Here is an 18,381-nt window from a genome sequence, read left to right as displayed (position 1 = left end):
CCCAGTCAACCTGATGTCTCTGGCTAAACTGGGATTTCATGCATGGATGCTAATACCGCATATTCTCCATATCCTATATCCACCTATGGATTTCTCACATCAACTTAATTTGACTCAAATCCGGGATTGATAAAAGGCTCCGATATAAGCGCGGGTTCCAGCGGTTCCTCTAGGTGTGTGGGACATGGGAGAGATCCAGCTGCAGGCTACCGGAGGAGTGGTGCTGAAGGAAAGCTGCCTGAGGATTTGACTGGGGAGCGGTGGGGTCTGCTCTGCGCGCCACGACGATGGCTATCAGCCGCAGCTTTATCCTCCTCCTCCTCAACGGAACAGCGTGTTTGGTAAGACAGGGGGGGGTCCCTGAGTCCTATGGAAAAGTCCACGTCGGTTCATTTCGTTCCCCGTTGTGTTGTGTGTTCAGTATAAACACCTTCTGCATGTGTCTGTCGGAGTGACTTGGAAGCGAAGCGCACCGTCCCGCTCCGAACGCACAGCCGTTCCTCAGTGCCACCAGTCCACCACACTATTGCAATGTTTTACCTCATGATCAGGGCTCATCAATATGTTCGTACACAAACTTAATGTGTCCGTGGCAATTTTTTTTATTTTCTTTTTTACACACCACTATTGCAAGGGTCCATACCTTACGGGTCCATTTGGTTCCATTTGAACACCTCAGAGTTACAGACCTATTATGATAATTCAGGGCTGGCTCTTTAGTGTTTCTGGTAATATTATTGTCCACTCATTTTGTATGTCCGTGGCAAAAATGTAATTTTGACAAAAACATGTCCACCACAAGCCAGCATGGCGATGTAGATGATAATGATAATGATCCTCATGATGATATCCACCACAATATTGAAACACCTTTAGTGATGTGCTGCCGAAAAGGACTGAGAACTTACTGCCTAACGTGCAAAAGTATCCTATAAATACCAGACGGGTAGGTCTATGCCTTTCATTTATCGGCAGAGTAGGCTATGTCTACCCATTGCGCACGAGACGTTATTATTTTAGGTTGTAATTTATTCGTTTTTTTCAGAGTAAATTGAATTGCTATGCACAGATTTTGTGATGACACGAAAGACATGCAGTGCTCCATGATTGCTTGTTCGATGTGTGTGGGATATTATGCTATTGGTTAGGCCTATAATCGTTTTATAAAGGGAGCCAAGATCAAGAAGCCTAAGCGCATAATAATGTACCAATAACGCGATTATGTGTGTGTGCGCCCTTGTGCGACTACAATATTTAGGCTAATGAGAAAACATGCAGCGTTTAGTTTAGGCTATGAACACAGAACATGAGCCTTGAGAGAACTTTTAAACAGCCCAACATAGGATTTAGGGCCAAGTAGGCTAAGCAGACTGGTTTTGTTTAAATCTGGAGTCAAGTGATGTCTGTTTGGCGCGTCTCATTGTTTGTCCTCTTGATGACATTGTGGCTTTGTATGTGTACTGTAGTAAGATTCCAACCACCTCCATCACTTTAAACATGAATAAAGGCCTAGCTTTCTGGGGATTTTATATGTATAGGCTTTGTCTTCAAATTGGGATGAGGGAAACCTGATACTGATTCATCAAAGAGGGCGATGATACACATGGGAATTCCAAAAATAATTGGTTAACCTGTGCCTTTGCTGTCTGGGGATATGGATCCCATATCCCATATTTGACAGGCCGATAAATAAATACATTTTATATATATATATATATACATATACATATACATATACATATATATATATATATATATATATATATATATATATATATATATATATATATATATATATATATATATATATATATAAATCCAGCCTGCATGGCCATGAACTTCACTTGGCCCTTCCACTGTATTAGTGAAGGTAGTGGCCTGGCTGTATGACTGTATTAGTGAGATAGATATCTTGGTTGTGGTAGATATCATGTGATGACACTATACTGTATATATATATATATATATATATATATATATATATATATATATATATATGCATACACACACACACACACACACACACACACACACACACACACACACACACACACACACACACACACACACACACTATGTGTGTACATATAAATATATTCACAGAAACAAGAAAGCATCATCTCCAAAATGCCTGAAAAGAATTAGGCATGTGATTGCAAGTGAAAAAAAAGCTGATAAGGAGAGCTAAAATCCATGTCGGCTTTCGGGGCATTTTATGAGCACTGGATTGTGGCCTATTCTAAATCAGATTGACTGTAGCCCAATGAATGATAATTTAATTAATTGATGTGCATTATTTTCTTCAGACCATATATCTATGAAAAACGTACATGACATCCCTCAGCGTGAGATCTTGGGTAATTTATTAGCTGCGTGACAATAATAAATTATGGGGCAATTAATACATTATCCAACTTTTTATTACAGGACTGAGAAGTGATTAATAATCATAGGCCTCCCGTGAATAAAAAAATCGATTTGGATGACTTTCTATTGTAATAAGTTCATCATGCCCAGAGTGTCTCGAGTCTCAAGGGATGATTTTCATTTGGAAATACAACTTTATTATAGACTACTATTAACACAATGTGTCAGGGTGATTGTTGTTTAAATGATAGATTTCATATGTCAAATGTTAATTAAAGCCTGTATGTAGGGGTTTATAAATAATATAAAACATGCCACTTGACTGCTAGAGAAATTGTGTTTATTTTTGGCAGTAACTACAGTTATTTTTCATTTTTGACAGTGAGTAAGCTGCCTAGATTTCTTTGTAATGAACTAAATGGCTCAACAACGCAGTTTCATCATCATCTATGGAGTGCATTCTCCAATAGATCAATGAGGATAACTTTGAGGACTTAATCCATTGCATTCCAGCATTATGGAATAGCTTGTGAAAGGTGCAAGGAAAAAAGTAAAAATGCTATAGCACAAAGTAAAATCCTCAGTTTTAAATAATGCATTTGTAACTGAGAGTGTACAAATGTAACCGTTTGGTTATATTTCTCTACTCTCAGCACTGAAGATTTGACTATAGGTTCAGTACACAAAGACTGCAATTGCACTCCACCTCATCTGTAGTGTTTTCACTTCAAAGATATACCATACGCGATACAGGCCAGGTGCCTGAAATGAATCAAGTGACAGATATAGCTAAAGCCAGATGAAAGCAAGGACTGGCAGTGGCCACTAGAAGATAATTTGACATTTATGAGTAGAAATTTGAAGTAGATGCACAATATGAAGCAGAATAAACCAAAATGGGGAAACAAGAGCACGAGAGAATTCAATGCATAGACAGTAAAATCCTTTTAACTTTGAGAGTGTAAAAATGGACCCATAAGGGTTACATTAGTTAAATGAAAACTCAGAATTCTTCTGTGTAGTGAGCAAGAGAAGGTCAGTGTATAGAAATGAAATGGATGAAGTACTAGAGAAAAGAATGACAGTTAAATTCTTGTTTTAAGAGACTATTTCTTGGAAAGATTTATTTTTGGCATTTTTATGCTTTATTTCACATAGATCAGTTTAGAGAGAAAGGAAACCAAGGGCAAAGAGAAAGGAGAGATATGCTTCATAAACATGGTTCACATTTGAACCCATGTCCTCCTCGCACTCACTAGGAGAGCATAATGTCTGTACATTAACAAGAGACTATTAACATAAAGTTTGTCTTCTTAAGCACAAAAAAACATGATCAAATCTAAACTTCTCTTCCTCGCACACTGGATGCAACTACAAATTGACACTGCAGCAGCAGAAAAAAGGCTTTATATGATTCTGATATGTAAAATGTAAAAATGAACCTGTGTGACAGTAAATATTTATATGAACACTCAGGATTTTACAATTTTAAGAAAGACTTGTTCTCCCCTTCTTTACCCAGTATATAGCTGGATCATATGAATGCTGAAGGGCTTTTTAATTTGAAACGACAGATAGGCCTACATGCAGCGGCGATATGCGGCCAGCTGACCAGTGATATAACTTCATCAGTCAGTGATGTTAAGGTTTGGTGTTATCCCCGTAGACGTTGGGGCGTGCCAGTTTAATAGATCAATAGATCAAGACTGACTGGAACCAAAGGTCGGAGATACTGTATGTACTCAACCATGTTGCACCAGACGTCCTCTCTGCTTGATTGACTGCTGAGCAGAGGCAGAAACTATATGGACTAGGGCTGTGTGAGTTCATCCAAAGTTATCAATTCATATGGTCACAAAACGTGGTACAGGAGCTACAGTATATCCACCACCGTTACAAATAAAAGCATGTGTGTGTAAACTTATCAATCGTGAAATAATAAGTCAAGTGCCTGCAATTATAGGGCCTGGACAAGGTAGTCCCTCTCTCTGTCTCTCTTTCAAACACACTGACGCACGCACGCACGCACGCACGCACGCACGCACGCACGCACGCACGCACGCACGCACGCACGCACGCACGCACGCACGCACACACACACACACACACACACACACACACACACACACACACACACACACACACACACACACACACAAGGTTATGGTTCGCACATATCTATTTTTACATTTTTACAGTAGGTGCAAATGCGAGTGAAATAATCACACTTTAGAGCCCTTCAAATTATAAGAAAAGGTTAGTTATTAGGATAGGCTACATTCCATACCCTGGAGGACCAATTGCTCCCGCAATTGGCTATTTCCTTGTTAAGGCAACCAGCCAACCAATGGTGTAACTTCATCTTTCAGGCAGTCAGGGTATTTGTGTTTATAGGCTGGCCCCGCTGCTGCGGTCCAGCCAAAACAGCTAAACAGCACAAACACGGGTGATCAGGGCAGTGAACCCACAGCTGGAACGGGACATGCTACTGGAATGGTTGTGCAGTTTCACTGTATGCATGTTCAAGCCTGTATCCCTGGGTATTTCTGTAAATATAAATGTGCATTTACACAAAATGCGGTAGAGTAATGATGTATGTATCTATGTATTAGTGTACTGTATGTACATTTCAATATACAAAATAAATAAATAAATAGATAAAACAAAAGGGACACACACATGGACACATCATGCACACACATTGTATGTTCAAACACACACAGACACTCATAATGGGGTTTATTTTGTTATGGGTCTCTGGCTTTAAATTTGCATTGTAACCTTCAAAGAGCAAAAAATGGTATATGTGGCCTCAGGTTACTCATACATACTCACACACACAGTAAGCTCAGTATAAAAGCATGAATCTCGGGTATCACATACATACATACTCACACACAGTATAGAAGCATGCATCTCAGCTATCTCATACATACTCCCAATGAGCTCAGTGTAGAAGCACGTATCTCAGCCAATTCATACATACTCACACAGTGAGCTCAGTATAGAAGCACGTATCTCAGGTCTCTCAGACATACTCACACACAGAGCTCAGTGTAGAAGCTCAGGTCTCTCATAACAATGTACACTGAGCTCAGTATAGAAACATGTACAGTGTCTCAGGTAGCCTCTCTGTGGCCATGAGAGACTGTTCTGCTTGATATTCCCGCTGCTTGCTTACAGCAGGGAAACGCACGCATGCACGCGCACGCGCACACACACACACACACACACACACACACACACACACACACACACACACACACACACACACACACACACACACACACACACACACACACACACACACACACACACACACACACACACACACACACGATATGCTTTGCAATATTATGTACAGTATATTAAAAAATGACATTCATGAGGACAAGAGTATCTCTGTCATCATTCTTTACAGGGTTTTTATTTGGTCATGTATTAAGGAAGTGGCAGAACAGTCGCCAGTGGTTTTATTTGTTTACCCATTATTTAACCCGCAAAATCAATTGAGAACATTTTCCTTTTTTTTATGATGATGATGATGATATTTCGCAATGGATAGGGGATCTTAATTAAGCCATACAACACAGAAAAGCATTACAACAGGAAACATAAATCACCTACAGATAAGGGCAATAAATGGAATTATAGCGGTTGGAGAGTCTGAGATTCAACACGGCCAAAAATGTTCCACAGTTAAGCCCTGATTTATATTTTGTCGTAAGTCTGTGGTGTACCACTCACCACAAATGACTGCCTTACTTTCAATGAAAATATGTGACACGTCTTGCATCAATGAAAAGTATAAATTTGTAGTTAGCAGCAGTATGTTACCTGCCCTCTTTTCAGGCTAACTAACCTTGTCCAGACAGATGAATCTAAGCAAACCTACTGTACCACCGAACTCCAGTATAAACAAAAACAAATGGTCAAAATGCTGCTGTTTGATACTACACACACACTGCAGTCACAAATGTGAGACAACAGGAGCCGACTGAATACTGATGTCTTTGTGGCTTTCTGTTACTCTTTTCCCAAGGCCCCCACCCCTCCCCCCTCTCCCTCTCTCTCTCTCTCTCTCTCTCTCTCAAAACATGACAGATTTCAAAGTATGTCTCACACACACATCCAAAAAGAAATCTATGACAACAGTGTGTTACAACGAGGGGTTATGGACAGACAAATGCATGCGGTAGAGTTTTCATCCCTATATTCCCGCTGTGATGCCATTTTAGTGCAAATGGTGTGTGTGTGTGTGTGTGTGTGTGTGTGTGTGTGTGTGTGTGTGTGTGTGTGTGTGTGTGTGTGTGTGTGTGTGTGTGTGTGTGTGTGTGTGTGCGTGTGTGTGTGTGTGCACGTGCTTGTGTGTGTGTGCTCGTGCATGTGTTGGGGGGGTCATTGTCCTTAGCAGTCCAAAACTACACACTCCCCTATTTGGTATCGACAACAACCATTTCATTCACTCCCCTTCCCCTCTGCCTATTATCAGCAGACCATACCTAAAAAGCGACGGACGGAGTCGCTGGTGAAGGGGAGGGGCAGCTTGTGTTATAATGGTCAGGCTCTGTGGCTCCCTGCCTGTGGTATAAAGCGGCTACAGTTATGCACAGCCACGGCATCAATGACCCCAGAGGTGCGCCTTTTTCTACCGACCGCCCGCAGAGGAGCCCAGCAGAGCCTCAACCTACAAGGCCCGTGCCTGGTTGACACGCAGCCTTGGCAGTGTAAGAGTGAGCGTGATAGTGAGCATGAGCGTAAGAGAGAGAGAGAGAGAGAGAGAGAGAGAGAGAGAGAGAGAGAGAGAGAGAGAGAGAGAGAGAGAGAGAGAGAGAGAGAGGGATAGATGAAGAGAGTGCATGCTCCCTGACACTGTTAGCCCTTATAGTGAAGCACAGAGCAGCTGTCCTGGGACATAACACACTGTCTACGCAAACCAACACAATTTACTGTGGCACTGCTCCAAGGAGCAAAGCCTTGACCGATACAGTGGCACATGTACAACTGTCTGCTGGTTTGGAAAGCATAGTGTACAGTGTTAAAGAAGAGGGACTTGTATAGTCTGTGGTGGAATGAGTAGGTGTACTGTACCACACAGGCATAGAGGATGAGAGAGGCATGTACATTTCACGTGCTAACCAAGAATAGGAAATTCCATAAAGTCAGGTTTTAATTTTTGATAAAGACGCACTTTGAAAACACACAATAGGACCACAGTTATGGATCGTGCTAATATTGTCACATCTTTCGCCTTTCACAGATACCAAGGTAGCTTCCATACAGTAAAATCCTCAGTGTTAATTCAACAAACTGGAGGTTCGGGCCACTATGCGCCCTCACATCTAGAGTTCGGCCGATCCGACCGAGTCATGGTGTCGGGGGCTTTGTCAGAGTACGTTGTACCCGTCTGTCTGTGTTCCTTTTTTCCCCATATATGGAGATCTCTGTATCTGTATGTCTACCTGTGTCCCTTTTTATGCTCATATATGGAGATCCCTGATGTCAATAGTATATTGGCATGCCCATATATGGGCATATTGGTTGGACATAGGGACAACTGGATATCCATATATGCCCATATATGGATATATCGGTCGGATCGGCGGTTCTGGACAACCGCATAAACGAACAACTCAGCGGCGGGCACCGCACTCCCTTAAGTCCTTGCCGATGCGCGAGCCGAGTTTGAAGTCGGTCGGCCCCGTGTATGCACATGACCAGGGGTGCACATAACTTTTTAGGTGGGGGGGGGGGGGCTAGAAAAAAAGGACGCTCTGCTTCTTAATTCCGCCGATTTTCGTCGTTTTTTTTTTCTCACGCTGTTACATAAAGCCCCCAAGGTTGGTGCCCTGTGCTGCTGCGCTGATTTTATCCGCCAGATTGGGACGTTCACGGCATATTTTGCACCATTACGGTGCGTTCATCATCGGTGACGAGTGCCTCTAACAGCCGCTGCTGGCTGCGTGCACGCTGCGAGGCAATGCGAGGCGATGCGAGGCGACGCGAGTCATATCTCTACCCCTGTGCCTAATGGCTGTACATGGGGCCGACGGGTGCTTTAGAGTGATTGTGTGAGTGTGGCTTCAGGAAGTAAATTCCTAGCCTCGATCTCCAGGCTTTTATTTTTTAGTTTTGCTAAAAAATAAAAGCTTGGAAATTCCTGTCCCAGCTGTTGGTGCGCAAAAGCGCCTCGCGTCGCCTGATGTGGTGCGCATTTTTTATTTTGGGTGCGCATGCGCACCTGCGCACCAGTTATGTGCACCCCTGCACATGACCATATATATGTGCATAGCGGTAGGATCTGTGGCTCTGGACAACTGAATCTCTATATATGCCTATATATGGGCGTATCGGGTTTGTTTATGGTTATGTCTGAGTCAGCGTGACGTGGCTGTGGTCCTGCCTATATATGGGCGTATCGGGTTTGTTTATGGTTATGTCTGAGTCAGAGTGACATGGCAGTGGCCGTGGACCGCTGGCCTCCATTAAGCCAATTTTAATATAGGAATGGACCCTTACAGGTTAACGTCGCAGTTCACACGTCCAGAGCGTGGCTTAAATCCTCCGAAAAATCTATCTCTGATCATGTCAAGTATTTTTCTCACTCAAAAAACTTCCATAAAGAAGTTTTATAGTATCTCAAACGTGGCCTCGTTTAGCATTCCAGGACCTATTCATTATGCCAATATGCCACACCTATAGAATCAAGCCCTCATTAATATGCCAATATGACACAACCCTGGAGTAATCATGCCGACCCCCACCCCCGCCCAGAAAACAAACAATCAAACAAACATGAGCAATATGAGTCTAATTATGCCTAATTATTATCAGGGCTCAACATTTTCAATATACATTTTAATATAATATTTTTTACTTTTAATATAATTGTAATTTCTAAATTATTGCATTGTAAATATACTAAACTAGTAGGCAACAATATAAGAATTTAATTAACACAGGATTTTACCATGCTTTTTTTACAGCATGGCTCCTCAGAAGCAAGCCGTCTAGAAGAGGGTCAGTGTGTCTTGAGCTAATCTCGTTTTCTCGCAATCTTTCTTTTTTTATCTTCAAATTTATAATGGAATTGAAAGGGGATCTAATCAGGCTGAAACCATGCCCAAATTCGGAGTCACAGATATGTAATAGACGACTGATGTCACAGGCTGGCCAAATGGAGTCTGAGATCCAAATCGGATCCTATCCTGAAATCCACATGATTAAATGTTTTTATTTGTCCGAACAATATGGGACAGATATTTAAACAGATCAGCATTAATTAGATTGTTAAATGTTAACACTGAAACAAGATGTCCTGATACAGCAGGGCCCCCTGGTTTCATGCTGATCTCATCAAAGCGCGACAGGAACTACTGGTTTCCTCATCATAATGAGACGGGGTGGTGGGTGGTGAAGTAACAGTGCAATTTGTATTCTCAGTTCTCAGTTATCTGTAAACAGACTGTTCTGCTTGGATGAGCACCTATTGTGGAGTGTGCCAGTACTGTATGTTTACCCCATAATCGGGGAAATACAGTGATTTTCAGAGTTGTCTCCATACACAGACAGGACTCTCTTTAGCAGTTTCTAACAAGTGGAATAGCTTGCCACTGGAGGGTTCAATTAACATGAGCTTTAAAGAGATGTTTTCAAGTACAAAAATGCAGCATGCAGGTAGCAGGAACATTTCTGTGAGATTGTTTCACAGTTGTTCAGAATTACGTGTAGCAGAGGTAGACCTGCATAGGTCAGGACAATCTCATGTATTGTTATCAGCGCCTGGATCATATTGATGTGAGCTTTTTGGGGGCGCTATTCAGAAATTAATCAGAAGGCCGAAAGCATTAATAAATCCTACTTAGATCCCTTGATGTGAGAGCACTCGAGTGGAGCTTTTCTACCTGTGCCTCCGTGAGATGATACCTGAGCGCTCCGCTTGGGGTTTTCAAACAGAGAGCATTGCTTTAATCAGCCCTGTCCCATCAGCCCTTGCATTCTCTGTGCTCCCAGGAGGAACTCTCTCTCTCACTGTGTGTCCCCCATTGACGCCCTACTCTGGCGCCCCTGCCTCCATGTCGATATCTTATAATGTAAAAATTTGATAGCCAATTCAGAGCCGGGCATCTCCCTCCGCATGCACAATGGACCTGCTACCCCTAGCTCACGTGGGGCCACACAACTAAACCTGTCTAAAATTTGTCAGGGGGATAATCGGGGAAGGGGGTTGGAGGAGAAAAATAGAAAAGAAAAAAAGAGCTCCTCTGTGCGGTGAGTTCGTCCACCTATCACGGAGCTAAGCTCCAGTGACCTCCTCGGAGCCAGCATAAATTATTCATTGAGAGTCAAACGGCTTGTTTCTTGTGAAATTACCTTTCCCCCATGCCCCCCCCTTCATACTAGCCAGTGGAATAATTAGTTATAAGGGCACAGCCGTTCTTAGACTTTAATCATGTAACAGAGAAGTCTCCTGCAGTGAGCCTATTAGATGTGGAGATGGAGCACAAAAGCATTGATGAACGCTTAGGAAAACTGAGCTATGCCCGAGCCTTTAATTAAAAATTTATGTCATATTAGAGATGAAGATTTCAACTCAACAAGCCAGAGGAAAATGGAGTGCTTATTGAACTTGTCAGCTCCTAAGGACAATCACGTGCATTCATCTCCGGCTGGGTGGTGTATACGGATAGGCTCTCTCAATGTTTAGCGTCTGCAGTGCCAACTGCTAAGAATTGAAATTAGAATAATGTAAACTCTGGCAGGAGTCAATTTAGTTGGCAAGAGCCTAATTCTGTGAAAGTTCTGTTTTGTTTTTATCTCTGAATTGTTACCACCTACCTCTAAAGAATTAAAACATCACCAGACGTATCAGTAGGCGGCAGGGTTATCATAGTTGACTAAAACTAACAAAATAACAAAAACCTGAATTGGAAAAACATTTTAGTTAACTGAAACAACAAAGTCTTATGCACAACTGATCAGCTCGTAGGCAGGGATCAGACGCATAGAATAAAATAAAATGACCCACACACTGTCTACACTTGCACATAGGGACATACAGTACAACGTTGCTTAACATATTTTTATTTAAGCAACGTTTCGGTTGTATTGTGTGTTTACACAACTGATTAAAACTAATATCATAGAGAAAATGCCCTTAGTTTTTGTTTTTGTCAAAAATCTTCAAAAAATAGCAGATCTACAAGCTCATACGCATTGTGAGCTTGTAGATTGGCTATTTTTGCAATTTTTCTGACCTTGTTGAATCTTGCCCCTGCATCCATATTACAATAAAAAACTAACACTAAAATGAATAAAAACTAAAAAACTAAAACTAAGCCTAATAAAGAATAAACTTAATTAGCAAACCCACTTTAAAACAAATCAAAACTAAACTAAAATTGAAAACAAACTGAGACAGTTAACCCTAACCCTAACCCTAACCCTCAAAACTAAAAGAAAAAAAACTCTGAAAGTCTGGCTATGTGAGGCTGAGGAGAATAGATTATCCACTTCCTTTTATAGTTTGTTGTACGATGGTGTCGCACGGCAGGACATAATTGCCAATTTTCACACATTTTTGCCTATAATGACATGCCCAAAGTAGGGACATCAGTTTGAAAGTGGTTAAACGGAATACATTTCAGTTTCACAGGCTCATTATTGCCTTTGTAACTGGCAGGTTTGTGAATATCAACCCCTACCCAGCCCCTCTCCCACCATGGCTTCCCTGCTGGGAGAGAGGCTGAAGGCTTGTGCTCCCTGGCTGAATGACTCACAATTACTGCAGCGACAGAGCCCACAGCCACCTTCTCTTCTCTCCAACCATCTCACTGACTCACTTACTGTAGCATACATGACAGATGACAAAATCACAGCATTAATATCATTGTACATGATTGCCCGTCGCCCACGGTTTGTCTACCCAGGGTGTGATTTAGAATTTTTAAATTGTGCCCAGTCTTCGATATCAAAATCAATATTCCACTTCTAACATGCAATGATGAATAAATGAACATTGTCTGCCCCAGAATGTGTATTTTATTTTTGATTGGCTAAAATGACTTCTTGAAAATGACAGAAAATCTAAAATCACGGAATGTTTTTCCCATTCTAAATCCCATAGACTTTTTGTAGCATCACATCAAACAAGAACTGTGTAAAAAAATAAAATAAAAAAATAAATAAATATATATATATATATATATATATATATAGTCTGGTGATTTACCTATACAGTTATGAAAGAGTACGAAAATAAACGGTTACCTACAAATAGACAATTATCAGCCTTAAAAATGCCTACGGTATATCTCCCATTACACATGGGAGATAGAGGCGCCATGGCGCACATAATCAGCACCACATCATGTTGCATTGGATTATTTTCTTTCTGCAGCAAAGTATTGTCAGTTCTCAGTTGTTTCGACTGAAACATTCAAACAAACTAAATAATAACACACACTGATAACAAATGTCACAATCTAAGGAATCTCTGCAATCGCCGCAGAATTAATTCAATTTCCTCCCAAGACAGACTGTGTCAAAATACATATCATGAACGATACAGAGTCACCTCCCTGACAGAATTGTTTTGGAACACAGTTCTTATATGACGTGAATAAAATAAAAATGGGATTTTGAATGGGACAAATACTTCTGTGACCAAGGGGGACTCCACATTTGGGCATGGTTTCAGCCTGATCAGAGGCCCATTGACTTCCATTATGAAAGTTAAATTGTTAAAGATAATAATTTCCAAAAGTATAAAACATAATGTGAAAAGAAAATGTGGAGGTACTTCTGTGGCCTACTGGCCAGGTAAGTAATTTAGCTCTGATTGGTCCAGCAGTTTGCAAGATTATCTATGGACACACTGACTGACAGACACACACACACACACGCACGCACGCACGCACGCACGCACGCACGCACGCACGCACGCACGCACGCACGCACGCACGCACGCACGCACACACGCACACACACACACACACAGACACACACACACAGACACACACAGACCCTCTTATAGATGGCTAGTAACGTAAAAGAAAACCCCAAAAAATTCTGAAGTAAAATATTACTTTCACTTTTTATGGCAGTGTAACTGAAGGAGCGAACAATGGAGCTATTCTATTCTATTTTGACTCTGCTTACACGGCACAAGTGAAGACTGGAACAGGTCTGACAATTAAATGTGACATTTCATATACTGTTTTATTTGCATCTGCTCCCGTCTTGGAACATTCTGCTCTTTGTTAACCTCAGAGTCTCTACAATTAGAGCTGCAACACTGCAGAGTTTTTCCACACTGCAGTCAAAAGTAACACAATATTGCCGCTTGTGGTTATATACTGCATGGTGTATGGTTACTCTATTTTAAAGTTCAATTAGTTATACCTTTATTAATCCAATGGGAAATTCTGTTTCAGCTTCACCCAGCTGATGGCTGCTCAGAGGATCTCGGGGTGGGGGGGGGGGGGGGGGGTTAGTGCAGTTAGGTGGGTTAAGCGTCTTGTTCAGGTACCCATCGACACTATAAGCGGGCCAGGAGGCGAGCTGGAGAGCTTCTGATTACCAGCCGGTATCTCTACCCACTAAGCCACGACCGCCCAATTGATACATAATAACCAAAGACGTACTGTAGCTATGTGCAGCCGTTCAGTTTATGACATCAATGACCTGAGATGTAACCCTCACCCCCCCCCCCCCCCTCCCACACACACACAGTTTGGAAAAGGTCTAACTGAATTGTTCAACGCCAATATTAATAACCTCAGAGGCCTCAGAAGCAGCATCAAATAGCCTCAAAACAGAATTTTAGAGGGAGACAGAAGAGTGATCAACCCAAAACTTGATAATTGTTTTTATAATTGTTTGCTGTATCATCTGCCATTGACTGCATACTGTGCATGATAATTTATTTGTTTACAAAAAATAAGGTGCCATGTGGGTGCACACAGCCAACACAGAACGCCTTCAGCAGTTGCAGCCCTGGTTACAGATGTGCTTTTTCCGAGTCATATTAAACCCAGTCTACCATTTCACAATGACAGTGAACACTGAATCGGACACCTGGAGGGACCAGACACTTAAATCTTCTGTTCAACAATAGCACAATCCTCACTTCATTCTACCCTTGCAGTCTGGAAATTCAACCTTCCAAATAACGTCACTATAAAGGGTGTGTGGGGGGCTCTGTAGCTACAGTATAACAAAGTACCCTGTAATGTGTTGTATTTTAATTCATTCACATAACCTTATTGTTAGCCCTGGCACCACAATGAGACTGACTCTGGTTAACTGACAGTGGCAGGGGCAGTTTTAGAGGAATTCGGACTGACGTAACTCCAACAATCCTAGAACTGACGTAACTCCAACAATCCTAGAGGCACCACAGGGATGCTTAAGTGCTACCTGGGGAGGCAGGTAGAGTGCTGTCCTTGCTTCCCAGCAGCCAGCAGCTTCCTGAAGGAGAGTAGTCAAACACAAGCCACTCTTTTGCTAGCATCTTTGGGGAATAGTCCATTTGTTATGAAAGTCATCCCGCTTGCCCCAAACTCCCCCATCCAGGAAAAAAAAAAAAAGAAATCGTCTGAAGAGATTAAAATCAATATGTCTACAGCCCTCCCAATTTTTTTTCTTCCATTATTAATGAACGAGTGATTTTCTGGGCAGTTATCACAGCCATCTGACTCAAAGAGGAAGGAGTCCTTGTCAATGGCTGTTGATGTTCTTTTTTTTGTCTGCGTGAGGGTAGAACATTGGTCCCTGTGGTGAAGCCTAAAGGATCAGAGCAGCAATAGACAGGTAACTAAAGGAGAGGACGTCTAGCCTCCAATGGACCCATGGGGATAAGGCCAGATTAGGGCAGGGGCAGCCCTCTCGTCTGAGTCCAACACCAGACCACAACCACAGCAGTGGGAAATCCTCGAAAGGCGTGTTGAAATGCGATCCACGTTGTTATGAAAAGAAATACACGTTTTTAGAGAGACAGGAAATCAATAGTGCTGACTGACTGTGGCGCAAGTGAGCAAATCTGACTGGTCTTGAAAAACCTGCCTAAGATGGAATAAGAATGAGTAAGACTTAATAATCCTGACTAAGCTTGTATAAGGAAGCCTAGGCAGTAAAGACAGTGGATGGATCAGAGCACAGACAAGGAAACATGCATTATGTATGATAGTATAAAACCTCCTGGGCTCGGAGGGCATAGATCCTCTCTCCATCTCACTTTCATGCATGAATACACACATGCACGCACGCATGCACACACACACGCATGCAAAGACACACACACTTTATTCTCTACACCAGCACGTATCGGCACATGCTCACAATTTTATTTAAAAAGTCACTCACTCATTTGCCCGCTGACTCATGCCCTCACCTTTGTAACACTGATAGTTTTCCACATTCATCATAAGATGACACCCATACGCTGAACAGACAACAAGAACACAAACAAAGATGAGCCCATCCTCTCCATGGCTGGATCAAATAGGACAGGGTGGCACTGGAAGCTTCCGCAGCATAGCTGACAGACCCTACCTGTTAATAGATCATTACCATCACATAATTACCCATTACTTTGCTCTCCCGCCTGCACTTTCTCAAAGCCACCGGCGAGCTGAGCGGAGCCCTACTATCATATCTCTTCACTTTCCTCCTCGTCAGTTGATGCTCACATCTAGCAGCATTGTGCCGACACAGATTTCATTAATTAAAACAGTAAAAGACTTAATTGGACCTCACTGTTTATACTTCTGCCCCCATTCTTCTTTCCTGCCTCCAACTAAATGCACCATGGCAATAGCATGGTCTAACTCAGGCTCACACTGAAGGGTTCTGATGGGAAGAGACAAAAAAAACATGTTTAAACCAAAATTCATGTTTTGGTCGATTTATTTGCTTTATTTAGATAGCATAGTAGAGAGACAGGAAACTGAAGGCAGCGAGAAGGGGAAGGACATGCGACACAGGAATGGAACTGGGGGTGTTGCGCCCTGGAGAGTCCTTTCACGATACGTTTTTAGTACATATTTTCAGGAATCTTTCCCTTTTAACCACTTTCAACTTAGCATCCCTATTTTGGGCATGTCTACAAACAGTGGGAGATATCTTTCAAAACGTTTTGATTTGTTTGGAGTAGGGCTTAAGTGGCTAAGGATGGAAACAGGAGGTAAGACTGTGATCTGTCATGTGATCAAGTACTTCTAATGCATTCGGAAACAACTCCATGGACAAAGAATCAGAAGTTGTTAGACAATGTGGAATGTGGAAAAAGAGTCATAGAAGTGCTTCCAGTTATTCTGGTGCAAGACCATGGGCAACAAAATCTATCTTCTCTTCATTGTCTGTGAAACAAGTTTGAAGTGTCTCTTAATGACATCGGGGTACTGTTTTCTAGCTTCAGAATAAAATTGCGCACAACACTCACAGATACTGATTGAACTGGCCATTGGTGAAAAACATTCACTAACGTTGCTTTTTTGGTGTGGATTTTCTGTTACAAGCCATGCTGTCATCCCTCAGGCTAGTCAAGTAGCTTGGGAAATTAGATAGTATTTTTATTTATATGCAGTATTTTCTCTCTCAGCCAGAGTAAACAAAGGAATGTAATAATGTATGTAATGTGTGTTATAATAATAATAATAATACATAAATATACATACATACATACACACACACACACACACACACACACACACACACACACACACACACACACACACACACACACACACACACACACACACACACACACACACACACACACACACACATTGATAGAGTGTCATGATTACTACCACTGGAGGTATGAAAGGTAAATTAAGTATCGATTAAGCCTATGATTCGTTTTCAGTCCACGTTCCTTTCTCCCTTGGTAAAAGCTGTCTACTTTTGTTCTCTACTTTCCTACTAACACTTTCCTCACTCTTCTCTCTCCCTTACTTTCACTCTCTCTGCCTTTCCAAATCTTCCTCTGTCCCCACCTCTCGCTCTCTTTCTGTCTCTCTCTCCAGCTGACCCTGGGTCAAGAAGATGAGGCTTCAAGCCCCAAGAGCTCTTCAGACGATGCATCCAAGACGGTGGGCCTTCTGAGTGGGCAGGCCCCACTCTCCCCCCTGAGCCGCTGGATGCTTCACAGCAAGAGCAGAGCAGCGAACTCCACCTCGCTGGAGCTCCCCTACCGCTCCCCGCTGCCCTTCTCCAAGCAGGAGTTCTCCAAGCAGGAGTTCTGGGAGATGCTGGGAAGCGACCTGCTTAAGCCCGACGCCTCTAGCTCCAGGGTAAAACGCCGGCCCATCGTCAAAACCGGCAAGTTCAAGAAGATGTTTGGCTGGGGGGACTTCTACTCCAACATCAAGACAGTGCGCCTCAACCTGCTGATCACGGGAAAGATTGTGGACCATGGCAACGGCACGTTCAGTGTCTACTTCCGCCACAACTCGACGGGCCAGGGCAACATCTCTGTCAGCTTGGTGCCACCGGTCAAGGCGGTCGAGTTCGACTTGGAGCGTCAGAGCGTGGTCTACCCTAAGGACTCCAAGATCTTCAACTGCCGCGTGGACTACGAGAAGGTGGACCGGAGCAAGCGCACGTCACTCTGCAACTATGACCCGTCTAAGACCTGCTTCCAGGAGCAGACCCAGAGCCATGTGTCCTGGATCTGCTCCAAGCCCTTCAAGGTTATCTGCATTTACATCTCCTTCTATAGCACAGACTACCGCCTGGTCCAGAAAGTCTGCCCGGACTACAACTACCACAATGAGATGCCCTACCTGCCCTCAGGCTAGAAGAACAACACACAGGAGGGATGGGAGGAGGGGAGAGATTTGAAGAGGAGTGATTACGATGTGTGAGGACGAAAACCAGGGCTGTGAATCAACCCAAAACGCTGTTGTGGGAACAACACCTTATAAACCCTCTCTATAACCTGACTACTGTAACATGTGAAAAGAAATACAACAACATATATGCAAAACAAAAAAAAAGTATGGTATGCAG

At 42.5% G+C, this 18,381-nt stretch overlaps 1 protein-coding gene across 1 annotated transcript; it reads left to right on the top strand.

The window, feature by feature from the left end:
* Window positions 1-287: 287 nt before the first annotated feature.
* Window positions 288-18,170, top strand: LOC311056431 (neurexophilin-1; the record flags this gene model as incomplete). Its single annotated transcript, XM_084073033.1, has 2 exons — window positions 288-341; window positions 17,397-18,170. 2 exons carry the CDS (start codon window positions 288-290, stop codon window positions 18,168-18,170), a joined length of 828 nt encoding a protein of 275 aa, XP_083929159.1.
* Window positions 18,171-18,381: the final 211 nt, after the last annotated feature.

This window comes from Gymnoscopelus microlampas, assembly GCF_963454915.1.
Source record: "Gymnoscopelus microlampas genome assembly, chromosome: 11".
Classification (NCBI taxonomy): domain Eukaryota; kingdom Metazoa; phylum Chordata; class Actinopteri; order Myctophiformes; family Myctophidae; genus Gymnoscopelus; species Gymnoscopelus microlampas.
This window is presented reverse-complemented; position numbering and strand designations above follow the sequence as displayed.